The following is a 15,219-nucleotide window of genomic DNA, read 5'->3' as shown; positions in this document are numbered from 1 at the left end:
AAACAACAACAACCCTGAAGTTAATTTTAATATCTCTTATTTAGCTTGAAATATCTAAAACATTATTTCTATATGTAGTCAATACAAAATTATGAGTTTTTAAATACTTTTTTCATACTAAGTCTTCAACATCTGGTGTGTTTTTTTCATGTAAGCACATCTCAGTTCAGACTGACATTTCAAGTACTCACCAGCCTCACATGCCTAAAGGCTGCCATATTGGACAGTGCAAGGACGAAGCTTAGCAGGGGAAAGTCTAGTTTCACAAACTAACTCTGTGACCTTGGGTGAGTCATTGAACTCTGTTCCACAGATGAAAAATGAAAACTTATCTGCCAAAGCTGTCTTGAGTATGACATGAGACAGTGTATCTAAAGCACCTAGTACACAGCTGAGCACATAGGGGACCAGACTTCAATAAAGTTAATAATAATAATAGCAAACATTTACACTTAAGATATGCCAGGCATTGTTCTAAGCATATAACTTTCTTAACTCTTACAGCACACTATGAACTAGGTACTATTATTACCCCCATTTCTACAAAAAAGGAAATAGAGGCACAGAAAAGTTGAGGCCAAACTTCAGGAAGAGGCAGAGCCTAACCATTAGACAATCTGATTCAAGAGTATACCCTTAACTGACACATGCTGTATCTCTCTCAATTGTGAGCAAATGTGAACAATTTTTGATACCTAAATAAAGACGTAAAATTTAAAACAAAAGCAAATTAATGAAATGGTTAGGTGAGGCTAAGATTCTACGTTTTCCACCTGATATCCATTCTCCCTTTAATCCTTGGTACAAAATCTGTATCACCCCAGATTCTTGTACAGATAATAGTGGTCAAAGAGACATGGGCAGGACTCCTTGCGTGAGATTCTGGGAAGGTTCTTTTGCCCCTTTGTTCCTTTCGCTTTGGTTTCATTCTGCCTGCAACTCAGACTTGATGGTTGGAGCTGCTGCAGCTATTTTGTGATTTAGAAGATGAAGACTATTTGCATATGATAGTGGAGCAGAAAAAAATTAGGAGCCTGGGTGTCTGATGATTTTGTGGAACTACCATAACAGTTCCATAACCTGTTAATTCTGGACCAGTTTTTTGTGTGTCAGAAGGAAGTCAGTTTTCTTATACTACCATAATTGGGTCTGACCTGAACAAAATTTCTAATTAATATATAACTGAGGTCATGGCCGATGCCCAAATTCAGCCTTCAAAACTTGATGCCAGATACAGATTTTATATATTCTACGAAATAAGAAAAAAATCGTAGGAAGATTCATGGAGTATAATAATGAGAAATTACCTGGAAATACATTTCTTTCTCCTCTTGACACTTACGTCATCAGTCTGTTGATCTTGCTATTCTATAGATTCTACTTGCACATAAGAATAAACAATAAACTTCAGAGCAGAATAAGGACATAGGTGCTGCCATTATCAGAGTGCTATCATTCAGCACTGCACTCGTGTCCTCACATGGTCTCTTTTTAAGAGAAAACTTCAAACTGAAAAGTGGTCTGTAAATCCAACATATCTTACTAATATGACCACTGACGGGTGTTCAAAAGAGAGGAAGAACTTCAGAAAAACAGGGAAGTGCCTGAGGTAACAGAGCCTGGAAATCAGGGCTCTTTGGCAAAAAATGTACCAAGATGATCTACTTTTTCAGGCAAATTTGACAAACAGTAATGACATACTGGAATAGCCACTACATCATAACAAAACATTAAGTGGCTAGTGGGATCCCAGCCAAAATACAGTCAGCCTTTCCTAAAAGTGTCCAGAACAATTTAAATGACATTCTACTGAAGTAACCCTCAAACCTCCTTTATAAAAGAAAAAAAAAAAAGTGGGTAAAGGGGTTTGGTGATCAATTTCATCCCAAAGAGGTTTAAAACAAGTTTCAAACCTGAGACTCACAGACATAGCTAAAATAAAAATGTTAATGGACTTAACAAGAGAATGAAGAAAATAAAGAGGCATTAGAGTCATTCATCAAAATAACATTGTGTCAGCAGCCCAAGACAGATCACTGCCGAGAAAGCAGAGCAGAAAGAAGAGAAAAGAGAATAAAAAATTAACCCCTCAGCAAAGGAACTCAGAATTTGCTAGAGAAAAGGCAGATGGTTTTACTGCCAGTTCTATGAAAGCAAAATGAAAGATCCAAAGAATTTCTATACCAACACATCCACCATCTCTGGCATTTGTAAAATGCATATATATTCTTCAGGAGAATAAACACACATTTATCCACATCTTTAGTACAGGATACTATACTTGGTTACTTTTCTTTTTTTTTTTTCAATTTTCTAAAACACAACTGAAAATGTACCTATAATTTTCTTTGAAAGTGTTCTGAATCTGCCCTTTGGAATGCCTTGAAGTCCCTCACTCTTGCTGAACACAGCATACATCGAAAAAACCTTCTGAAAGGTATCCCAAATAGCCTATCCCTCAGGTATAAGATTAGCCTGCAATCCCTTATCTCCTGCTTCTGTTAAAAAAACAGGAGATTAGAAAAAGACACAACAGACATCCTCCCAAGTTCTGTGTTCCAGGATTGATTGAGATACCATATCACTACATGGCACTTGACAATTTTACTAAATATAATTCACTTCATCATATTATTGAGAATTCTGCTTTGTTATGGTTTTTAAAGCAATAGAATGTGTCAGAAATAGACATATTAGGTGGGTGCCTCAGATTGACTAAAAAACACAACATAATACCAGTGATTTTTCTGAGACTAAACAGTTTCAATACAAGTAATATAATTGGCTAGCTCTAAATCAAGCCAACTAATCATAAGCCATCAATTGGGTATCACATCTACTGTTATCTCCCATCAACTGGTAGCAGCTGCCTGGGTCATTGTGTTTAGAAGGATTCTGAGGTCACTTCATTTCATAATAATGAGTGAATTTTTAATGACTGTCATGGAAACCTAAGAACTATATTTCCACTCAAAACTATGATACTCAGACATCAACATATTGAGTTAAATGTCCCACAAAAGTTGAAAGATTTGCTTTGACCAAGGAGATATATTTCTTTTTAAGCTAATGAAAGGTACAAAGGTTGTTTTTACCTATGTCTGTGTATAGCTTTGATAAGGTTGTTATTAGGGAAAGGTGTATACTTAATTGCTGAGGTCCTAGCCATTAAGAAGTGATAACTTGAGGTAGCTTAGTCACCTAATCAAGTATAAAGTCAACTTCACTGTAATTTTTAATTTTTGTATTGAACTTTGTGCTTTTCAAATACCGTTCAAGCCCTCCAGTTCTTGTAACTTTATAACTGCTCTGAGAGGTGAGTGAAGAAACAACTAATCCTCCCGTCTGACCACTGGAAACTGAAGGAGCTCAGTTACAGCCACTACAGTACCCTTTGGCCCCTTCAGAACAAACAAAGGAGGGAATTAGGGAGAACAGGGGCTCAGTTGACAGGTGCTCTGCCCTGAACGAACTGTGTGATCTTGGGCAAGTCATTTCTTTTTTCTGTTCTCTATCTATAAAATTGAGTTAAAGAGAACTAAGTTCTGTCATCTCTTCAGTACCCCTTCCATGGAAATATTCTGGTGCCATTGATTTTATAAGGTAAAGTGAAGGAAAAAAGTGATGAGAATAAAATACTAAAAGTAAGCCAAGTAGACAATGGGAAGAGGCGAGAAGACAGGAAAAACATATGGAGGAAAGACAAATGACTCAGAATATAGTCCAAGAATTGCATTGTCGGTGAGAGAATCCATTTTTCATATGGATGCTAAAAAAAAAATCAAGAGTTTACATTTATAACATTTTCTAACCAATTTTTTTGAGTGATGATGTTGGTATCACAAACATAGCACCATTTTTTCTAAGATGGACATAAGGTGAAGCAGGTTACATTAATCATGTCCTTAGGTACATGGGCCATTGTTATCACTGGGCTATGCAAGTAGCTGATTTTGTTTGGTTACTAACAAATAAGTGAAAACCAGGATGACCAAATGAGGATTTGGACTTAGATATATCTAAGGTGACATCATAGCTCCTAAAAGGGACAAAGGTTTAGAAAAACCTGGTATCTCGGTAGTGAACACAGTAAGTTTACTGTATTTCTGCATTTCTTTGATTTTAAGATGCTTCATCATATAATAATAGACTTCCACAGCACCCCCCCCGAAAGAGACAGAAGAAAAATATATTACCTCACATTAAATGTACCCATAAATTAAAAGGCATATTGGAATTTCAAAAACGTGAAAATGAGAAAAAGTATGTCTTAAAATGGAGGCAATTGTGATAGCTATGTCTATCATATCAATAGTACACAATGTTTTCACAATTTTCAATAGTTAAGTTGAACCTCTTGCCTCAAAAAAGTATTATGCATGCTAAAACACACTGCAGTAATTTACATTCTAAACAGTGGTAACTGAGCCTGAAGCTAAAATCTTGCCCCTTCCTACCCCAAGACAGAAGGAAAGGCTGGGGCATTACTTGCCTTTCCAGACTCACACTCGGTCCCATCAGCCCAGGGTGTGTGCTGCGTCCGGCAGCCTTTGCTTGCTCCGTCCCCTCCGTCCCCGTTATTGCACCAGAGTCGTCGACACTGCATCTGCTCATTTCAGTGAGATGACAATTCAATAACAACATGGTTAGATGATATCAAACAAGGCAAGGACTACTTTGAATTAACATTTTGTCAATGATATACTACAGATTGGAAAAGGATTTCATTTCCTGGTATGGTAAGTAATAAAGTATTCCAAGGAATGCAGAGAGCAGCCAACGAGACACACTTGCATGCCTGGTAGGACTTGAAATGGTATAAAAAAAGGGGCTTCTGTGCATCATCCAGTGGTATCCGGTCCTCAGTAACCCCTCCCCCAACTGCTGATGAGGACACAGTGGCAGAGACGAAGGAGCATGCACACTTACATACTGGAACTGTGTGATGACAGCTTAAGTTTGTGAGGAGCTGTGAGTGGAGATTAGGTTGGAGTTATGCTGTGATTTGAGTTTCAGTTTGGCTTGACAGCAAAAAATTAGCGTTTTCTTCTAGTAGTGCTACACTACCATGATCATAAAATGACTCTTTTTCAGGGTGTTAGGGGTTATCAGAAGAAAGAAGGGACAAAAAATTGTGAAATATTTCAGGCATACAGAAAACACAAACAGCAACATAATGAATATGCATAGACCCACCACCCAACTAAAGAAAGGAAACTCTGCCTCCTGAGACTCAGCGGTTTGGCTGAACTAAATGGCTGGGTTGGTGAAGTATGGGGTGGTCTGTGGGCTTCACTTTAAAACTGGTTTCCCTTTTCTATCCTAATGGCTTGTACAGAAAGAGCCCAGAGGTCTGAGAGGGGGGGAAACCTAAAATATTTCCCTCAGCCCAAACTAAGTATAATGGGCAAAAGGGTTTTGGACAGGTGAGATGTGCCTGGCACACCTTCCTCCAAAGAAGCCCTTTTTTCCCTAATGTGGGACATTGAAAAATTAATACCTGCCTTTTGTCATCTAGTGGTTATGGACTGAATGATGCCTTTTAACCCTGTTGCCCCCAGAATATACAACAAGAATGCCAGTCTGTTAAGCCAAGCACACGGTTGTCTGGGGACAGCAAACTGACCTGGAGTCTGCACGATCCTTCCCCATGTGGGAAGACCACCATCCCCTCCACACCCCCACTCTTATTAGGGATTTCTGGACCCAAGGGTAGGTAGGACGACGACCATGTCCAGCTTGAAGCAGCTAGAGGAGCTCGAGACCTTCGCTCATTGTCCTTTATAAGATTATAAAGGGTCTTAAGTCTGAGAGGGAGGGATTGTTATTTTTTATTGTTAAAATAATTAATTAATTATTAAAAAAGAAGAAGAAGAAGAATATATGAAAGGGTGAAGCAGGAGAGCTTGTATGTACAACCCATGGTCATGGAGTTGGGGGGGATTGCTGGGGGAGGGGGGTTGCTGGGCGGAGGGGAGCAAAGGGGAAAAAATTGAAACTATTGTAACAGTATAATCAATAAAATATACTTAAAAAAAAAAAGAAAGGAAACTCCCAGGCCCCAGTAAAGGCCCAGTATATTCCTCCTCAATCCCAAGCTCCTTTCCCTTCTCCCAGAGATGACACTGTCCTGGATAGTGGCCATCATGTCATTGTTCCCACTGCTCTTATAACAAATGTGTTAAGTATCAACCAATAAAATACATTCAACTTTAAACAAAAAATATTATTCAGCATTTCAGAATATACTGATAGACCTTACAACTTGGTTATATCCACTACACACACATACACACACAGAGTATTTTTTAGATTTACCCAAGTTGATATATTTCATTCTATTTCAGAGCATACATTTTAAAGACTTTTTCCTGATTATTAAACTAAACATGCTCATAATAGAAAAATTCAGAAAGTACTAATAACTTACTCTTTTAAATAGAAAAGCCTCAAACTACCCAATCTTTCCTATAGTTTCTTGCCTTTTACAGTTGAGAACATCTCTACAAAATAATTATTTTTCCTGTTAACTTAAAAAAAATCAGGATCATGTTCCCATGTGCAGTTAATTTTTAGTTACTGCATATTACTCTACTAAATGGAGACACCATAATTTGCTGAACCTTCCTGTTGTTGGGCATTTGGATTACTCTTAATGTTTACTATCATGAGTAACACAGAAATAAATATAATCATGAATAAATTTTACTCAAAGTATTTTATTATTTTCATGGAATCACTGTACTTCTCAATTCACCATGCTATCTCTGAAATTTCTCCCAGCAAAACAAACACATACACCCAAAGAGATAGAATGGGGCATCCTAAAGAAGCACAGTATTGCCCATCTGAAATCTGATAATCATTAGATCATATCATTGGTCCAAATGCCAACAACATATACATCAAAATATCACACACCCACCAGCCTAGCTACCACCAGAAATGACTTCAAGCCCCAGGTGGTCACAGGACATAGGTTTGATGAGCTAAACCAGGGAAACAGTTTTGTCCCATGAGTTACTTTTACTGAATCTAGAAGAGTCCCTATAATAAAGGTCACCTAGACGGGTCAATGGTCATGAAAGGAGACAAAGGGAGAAATGGGCTGAGCTCTGCCATTACAGCTCTGCAACCTGTCCTCTCTGAGCCTGACTTTTCCACCTATACGATGAAAACAAAAATGGCATCTCCCTGTTGAACTGTACTGAGTGAATGAGAAAGTGCTGGTAAAGCACTAACACTGAGTACTGTGACTGCTTATCACCATCATCACTGGCATTATCATTGAGTCAGTGGACCATTCTCAACTTTTCCATGAGTGGTTTATATTAGAGTGAAAATCTAATGAAACACTATGAGTACAAAGAGGTCCAAAATCAACCCCCAAACACTTACCATAAATGGGCACACCTGAGAACCTGGTCCAAAAATCAATTCACATTGTTTATTCACGTTGTAAAGAAGGCCTGGCAGTTGGGAAGGCAAATGGTAGTATCTGGATTCAGGTTTGTTAAGCAAACACTCGCCGTAACCAATGCTATGGAAAGCAAAAATACAGATGGTGAGAGCAATGGGTGATATCTGACTTTTCAACTCCTCCAGATGAAAGGGAAGGCCATCTGCCATTGTAATGGTAGAGATGACAGTTCTTTCTTATGTTTGTTTTATTCTTTTCATCTAAGGTTAAGTCTAGAAGCTGAAGTTGTTTTGATGTATATTTGTACACTGACTGGCTATGTATACAACACAGCCAGTAGGAAATGTGTATCTATTACAGCTTCTATCACATTTCAGGGCATTAATTAATTAATTAATTTATTTATTTATTACCATCTTCTCAGACTGTAAGCTCCTTAGGGGCGAAGATAGTATCTTTTCATCTTCCATAACAACAGATGTTTAGTAAATGTTTGCCGAATAGATGAGAGAATTAACTACCACAAGAAACACCTTAGACCACTTGATTAAAAAGGAAAAACAGCAGCCCTCCAGTTCTTTTGACTTTTCTATAAACACTTCTGGATGAAATTCACACTCAGTGAGTTCTGATCAATAAAACCCCCTCCTCCCTGTGGTTGCAAAAATATACACCCAGTGACCTCAGGACAATCACTTAACCTTTTGTACTTCTGGGAGAGAAAAGCAATAAATCTGTGACACAGGGATATCGTATAATGTAATAGGATCTTTGAGCAGCCTGGTAGGAAGCTTAAAAAACAAAACAAGAAAAGAGAGAAGGGTGTGTGTGTGTGTGTGTGTGTTTGTGTGTGTGTGTGTTGGGAGAGACAGAGAGAGAGAGAGAGAGAGAGAGAGACTTCTTTGGGATTGATTGTCTCACTATCCTACCCTTTTCCAACCAAACTTAGTAAGTTAAAGCTCGTTAATATTCTAGCTTAATCATGGAATCACATTCATGGTCCCTCTCCCAACAGCTGAACATCTAGATTTCCTATCTTTACCAGGAATAAAGCAACATTTACACATTCTCTGTAAGATCCCAACCTTCTTTTTAGCTCAGTCTGTAATCTTCTAAACTGTGGCAAGGACATAAACTGCATAGAGGGCAGAGAGTATGTTTTTCCCCTCCTTCAAGAAAAGTCAGTCAACAAAAATAACAGCTCAAAAAGAATGCTTGACTCTACATTTTCTTTCCCACAATTAGTTTACTACATGGCAGCCACATACCAGAAGTCTGTGCTAAAACAAATTTCAAGTCTTACTCTAAAAATTCAGTGACATATTTTCGACTACACTTTGACCATATCCAGGGTTTGGTGTGGAAATTCAACGTTGGAGCCATGACTTGCTGGGGACTCTTTAATCCTTCTTCTTTGCACTTATTGCTGTCATCATGAGGCATATTAAACCTAAGGCCAACGAGACAAGGATAAGACTGTCAACAAATACCAAGGGATTGAGCTGTTATAATTGCTTTCAAGAATGCACCTGTGTAAAAAAATTTTTTTAACTGACTACTGCATTGTGGATAAAAACCTGAATCCTGGTGAGCAAAACAAAACTAGACAATTAAAAATGGAGTGTTGATAAAATATAATTCTCAACTTAATACAAAGTGCCTTTAATATATTAAATAATGTGAATTGAGCCATTATGTGGCTTAAGTGTACTTTTTGGAATTCAAAGTTCTGAATGTGCTGTAGTTGGTGCTAGAATACAGTAGTTGGAATTCCTCATAAGCAGTTAAGGCCAATTTATAGAGAGGTAAGATTTGGCAGGTTATGATAACATTGTGAATATAAAGAGTTAGTCAAGTGTCAAAACTTGCAGCCAAAGTTTCCTCATAAGAGGTTCACTGTGGGTCTTGGCATCTCCTCCACTTCAGATCAGGTTGACAAAGGACATAAACTCATAGGTATATCATTATAAAGGTATGCAAAGCTCATGCACAATAAAACAATTAAGAAAAGCTGCAAGCATGGAAACCAGAGGCATGCCTCTGCAATTGGCTTAACTCAAAGATGGCAAACAGTTTCACGCTTCATGCCAATACCAATTGATTGGTACTGGCTTCCTGAAAGGTTGGGCACAAAAGGAGTCTTAAATTAATCCATGTTTCTTCCCCTCTACTCCCCTCTCTCCCCACGACCGCGGAAGGCTGCGATGAAGTGCCAATGTCCTTCTCTTGGGCTTGGGAAAGAACCTGGCAGCAGCATTAACACATATTTGCCAGACAAAGTAGGGGAAATGATAGGAAGCATTTGTCAATCCAGAAACATCAATTATATGATCCACATGCCATTATCAGCTATAGTATTTATCCACTGGCTAAGAAGCTCAGAGGGGCTGTCCTCTCTGGATGACATTTCCAATCACAGATTTGATGCATATGACTAACAGAACATTTAGGGAGGAATTTCCTTCACTGGTTCATCCTGAAATATGAAGATAAGTGAGTCAGAACTCAATAGACTTGCTTCATATGAAAGTAAAAGCTGGGATAAAAGTCTGTGTTTGGTTTTCTTTTTCTTTTAAAAATTTGGGCTCCACTATAATTGCCAGATGGAATAACTGCCTGATGGAAATTATAAAGTGGAAAAACTCCAACTGTCTTGGTTGAAATTAAAAGTAGTTCTTAATGCTTACGAGTCCATTTTCTTAATGACTGGGCAGGTTTCTAGTTCCCAGCTGACAAGTCAGTGCACTGCCTGTACCAACAAACTCAATAAGTACTGCATCAAAATCTTAGTTTAGTTGTTTGTTTCCCTGTGGTGCAAAGGAGCTGGTGTTTACTACCCACCCCCACCAGGACTTGACAAAATCCAGTTTATTTAATCATGTAAACAGAAAACTTCTTTTCATTCAAATGTCAGACACATTTGCTCATAGCAGAAGCTAGGTAATAAATATTCATTAAACACTTATTAAACAACAATAAAACTTTTTTTGCATTTATAACACACTGGGAAGTGTGTTAAATGTGTTAGATGCTTTATTTTGCTTAATTACCTATTTGACCCAATGACTAATACAATTACTATTCACATTTTACAGATAAGGAAACTGAGATTTAATTACTTGATTGAGGTCATAAGGCCACTAAGCTGAGGGAGCTGGGATTGGATTCCACTTCAGTTCGATTCTAAATATCTTGCTTTGGAATATATATAAACTATATTTCCTGCAGTTAGACAGGTGTGGAAGATTTGTCAGAAATACTGTGAAAAGATTTCTATATCCAGCAGAAGTAACTCCCAAATTCTTCCTCTTACACTCTATGTATCTATGAAGCTGTATGAGAAGATAGGTGCTGTTTTTGAAGCAGCCAATAATGCTTAACAGATACAAGATTAATTGCTTTTTTCCCTCAGGAACTGTTGGTTTTTTTATTATCAGAAAGTCCTGACCGGGACTACGTAGCATGTAATTTTTTAAAGGTTCATTAGAAAATCTGTGGATTTTCACTTCCTTAAATGTGAACAAACCTAACTATATGAGACAAAGCACCAAAACAAAAATAATTCTTAAGAGGTTAGGAACATACTTTTTGTTTAAATAACAACTCACATCATTCACCAATTATTTAGTATTTCATTTCCTGACACTATTGAGATAATATGTATTCCCCAAGTTACAGGCAGAGAAACAGCATACATTTTCCTCAAGTCCAGCAGAACATGGAACTATTAAATCCAGAACTTGGGTGTCTGGCTCCCAGCCAATTTCTGTCCCAGAGCTGGGACTAGAGTCTAATCTCTCTAAGTCAAACACAGAGAAACAATAATACCTACATGTAGAGATAATAAAGATTAAAGGAGACAATATAAATGAAAGCTCCTAAAACAATGCCAACAACATGGTTTTTTTGTAGGGAAGATATTTGTTAACTATGCATTGTGGTTTCTTGATAGCTGAAAATATTTAGTTTTTGCTACTTAAAATTCTCACTTTCTTCAAAATGTCAACTTTAAAATCTCGCTGTCTAAAAGAAATTTATAAGCTCTTGTTAGAAAGAACTAATAGAAAAAGTAATTACATTTATTTAAATGGTATACTTTTCTTAACCATATATTAAAAAGAAATGTTAATAAAAATTCAGTGTCCTTTGAATATATTTCTATCTCTGTAACTTCTCCAATTCCACTTCCTAAGAAAGGAATAGCTGCCTTATTGACATGCCACCCTATTATCCATGGTCAAATCTATCCTCCTATTTAAAGTTCTAAGGGAATTTACTAAATTTTATGAAAAACAAACAAATATCCCTAAAAGATTCTGTTAAAATAAGTTTGGAAAATTGAGTTACACAAAACCAAGTTTAATACAGAACTTAAGAGCCTTTGTTTTATACCATTTAGCCTTGTGACTCCCACCAGGGATAAACTAGGAAAACATTTTTTAAAAAATCACTTGACTGTTACTTCTTGCCAGTCCCTTCTTGCCTGCAAAGTTTCTTTTGAGAGATCAGCTAATAGTCTTATGGGAATTCCTTTGTAGGTAACTCTCCTTTTCTCTTGCTGCCTTTAAGATTCTCTCTTTATCTTTAAGCTTTGGCATTTTAATTATGATGTGTCTTGGTGTGGTCCACTTTGGGTCTACCTTATTTGACAAACTAAGCAAACAACCAGAACATGAACAGAATCACAGATATGGAGATCACATGTAGGGTTATTACCTGGGCAGGGGCAGGGGGATAATGGGGGAAAAGACATAGGGATTAAGAAGCATAATTGGTAGGTAGAAAACAGACAGGGGGGTGGTCAGAATAGTAAAGGAAGTGGAGAAGCCAAAGAACTTACATGCATGACCCCTGGACATGAACTAAGGGGAGGTACTGAGCAGAGGGGGGCAAAGGAAAAAAACTGAAACAACTTTAATAGCATAATCAATAAAATATACCTAAAAAAATCTCTTAACTGTTAAGCTGATAAGAACAGATACTATACTTGGTATTAGTCAAAAGGCTGAGAAGTGACCTAGAAAGCATTATGCTAAGTAAAATAAGCCAGTCAGAGAAAGACAAATACCATATGATTTCACTTACATATGGAATCTAATGAACAAAATAAACAAACAAAATAGAAACTGACTTATAGATACAGAGAACAGGTTGACAGCTGTCAGAGAGGAGGAATGTTGGGGGGGTTGGATGAAAAAGGTGAAGAGATTAAGAAAAAAAAAACCCTTATTGACACAGTTAACAGTATGGTGATTACCAGAAGGAAAGGGGGTTAGGGCAGGTATAAGAGGGTAAAGGGAAGACAAATGGTGATGGATGGAGATTCGATTTGGGGTAGTGAACACACAATACCACAATACATACACAGATAATGTGTTATAGAATTGTATGCTTGAAATCTATGTAATTTTATTAACCAATATCACTCCAATAAATTAAATTTAAAAAATTTTAAATCACTTGAATACAAAACCTTTTTATTTATTTATTTGTTATAGCATGCATGGATCTAGAGGGTATTATGCTAACTGAAATAAGTAATAAGTCAGACAGAGAAAGGCAAGTGATTTCACTTACATGTGGAATCTAATGAACAAAATATACAAATAAACAAAATAGAAAAAGACTCATAGGTATAGAGAAAAGACTAACAGCTGTCAGAGGGGAGGGAGGTTGGGGGGCTGGGTAAAAAAGTTGAAGGGATTAAGAAGTAGAAATTGGTAGTTACAGAATAGTCACAGAGATGTAGGTTACAGCATAGAAAATATGGTCAATAATATTGTGAAAACTATGTATGGTGCCAGGTGGGTACTGGAAAGCAGTGGGGCGACCATTCTGTAAAGCACATGGCCGTCTAACCACTTTGCTATACACCTAAAGCTAATTCAGAATAATTCTTAATGTAAACTGTAGTTGAAAAAAATTTTTTTAAATCATGACTATAAAACTCTTTTTTTCTTTTTTTCCACTGATCATTCTTTTGGAAGTAGTGCTAAAGCCCTTGTGCTTTGGGAAACACTGATGGGATCAGTAGTTTTCAAACTAAGTTCCAAGAAATCCTTGAGTTTCATGATAGCATTTCAGAAAACAAAAGGACAGGGGGAGGGCCAACTAATAGGACCCTGGCCTGCCACAACTGCTTGATGGGAAGCTGAGCCTTTTTTGTGCCATAAATATTGGGTGTCTGATAACACTTCCTTTAGAGAAAAGAAAAGGGGTATACACTTAAAATATGCTTGAAAGGTACTAGTTTTCAAATATACTCATTATATGCTGAAGTGAATTGGCAGTACCTCTATCTATGTACCTTGCTTTATGCCCAGCACAGTACACTGCACATAGGTGCTTTCATAAGACTGGTGAATGAAAAATGTGCTTAATGGGTGATTTCAGTTATAAAGTTATCATCTGGCATGAAAATTGATATACAACTATATCAGTTACATCTGAGAAAATTATTTCATAAAGATATAAGTAATTTAATTATTCTAGAAAGAAAATAATGCAGTTAAATATCAGAATAATTTCTAGCAAATTTACACTATTTTGCCATATGTTCTAACCATGCTCTCTAAAAGAATAAAAAGGAAAAGCCAGTTTCATAATGATCACTTAGTGAACACAATTAGTAAACATTTTCTTTGCTCTATCTTTGTTCATTCTCTTGCATGAGAGATCTCAGTGTTCCTAAAGCTGTCAGAATCATATAGAATTACGTAACTAGAACGAGGAATAATCTAGATTTGTGAAAATCTTGTGAGCCTGGGCAATAATGGGAACTCTCCTAGACAAAGATGCCAAGTCAGAAGACACTCCTAGCTGACATATCCTTAGCTTCAATGGATGGGTTAGAAAGGTCCCCTTCCTCCAATTTCCAGTAGGAAAGAAGAATATTAGACTTTTCATAGAAAATCTGTGCAATTAAACCAAAGAACCACATGAACTATGGCCAAAGAGGGTGCACTGTGCTTACTCAGCTTTCCAAAATCAAGGTCATTTCTCCCAACCAGGTTCCAAGATTTTCAATTGTGTAAATTCTACTATGATTCAAGAAGTGTCTCCCACCCTCTAAAGTCAAGGAAAGGTTCACTGTTGTGAAGTAAGTAAAGTTTCAGATCACTCTAAATTCAACGAAAATATGGAAAGGAAACATACAGATGGCCCAGTTCATGGGCTATTGTAAAAGCCGTGCTCAATCCATTATCTTCGTTAATAGAACAGCTTCTAGGGGGATCACAAAGGGATCCAAGTTCAGCAAGGCCTATTGGGAGGAAAAGAACAAAGATTTACTTGAAAAAGCAGTTGTGGCTCAGAATAAAAACATGTACTATAGTAAACTGTTGTAGCCATAGAGGAGACACACAGCAGACTCACCTAAGGTATCACATTTGTCATGAGCTCTGCAGATATCCTGTCTGAAAGCAAAGCAGACTTAGGGCCTTGATTACACCAAAGAGGAAACGTCAATAGAAGTAAACACTTTCAAGTCTTCTAGGAATTCACAACAGTACCCACATTAGGGAGAGGTTTACAAAAAGAAAACTAACAAGGCCAGGGTTACACAACTCAAAAGTAGTTTGGAAATCACTGATTTAAGGATAAAAAGCTACACTGAAAGGTCTTCTGCCTCAGCAGTGGCCACAGAACAAGCAGAAACCTCTCTGACCAGGATTTCTCCTCATACATTGGAGAAAGTGATTCTGTTTTCTTAACAAAGATTCTTGACAAACATGTTTTTCTTTTATGTTTATAAGTGTGTGCATGTGACCATGTCTGAGGTAAGTGGTGGGCAGCATAGT

At 37.2% G+C, this 15,219-nt stretch overlaps 1 protein-coding gene and 1 pseudogene across 1 annotated transcript in view; both read right to left on the bottom strand.

Moving 5' to 3' along the window:
* Positions 1-15,219, bottom strand: part of ADAMTS9 (ADAM metallopeptidase with thrombospondin type 1 motif 9) — a 184,945-nt gene that overhangs the window by 135,494 nt on the left and 34,232 nt on the right. The window contains exons 7-11 of the mRNA XM_090283884.1: positions 14,795-14,835; positions 14,576-14,681; positions 8,724-8,870; positions 7,399-7,540; positions 4,493-4,609 (exon numbers count right to left, since the gene is read on the bottom strand). Of these exons, the coding sequence (XP_090140010.1) occupies positions 4,493-4,609; positions 7,399-7,540; positions 8,724-8,870; positions 14,576-14,681; positions 14,795-14,835 (553 nt within the window). The remainder of the gene's footprint in view (positions 1-4,492; positions 4,610-7,398; positions 7,541-8,723; positions 8,871-14,575; positions 14,682-14,794; positions 14,836-15,219) is intronic.
* LOC150004740 (U2 spliceosomal RNA) lies at positions 12,262-12,437 on the bottom strand (annotated as a pseudogene).

This window comes from Furipterus horrens, unplaced genomic scaffold (assembly GCF_987537825.1).
Source record: "Furipterus horrens unplaced genomic scaffold, mFurHor1.1.pri manual_scaffold_7, whole genome shotgun sequence".
NCBI classification, from domain to species: domain Eukaryota; kingdom Metazoa; phylum Chordata; class Mammalia; order Chiroptera; family Furipteridae; genus Furipterus; species Furipterus horrens.
The sequence above is the reverse complement of the archived record's forward strand: the minus strand, read 5'-3'. Positions and strand labels throughout refer to the sequence as shown.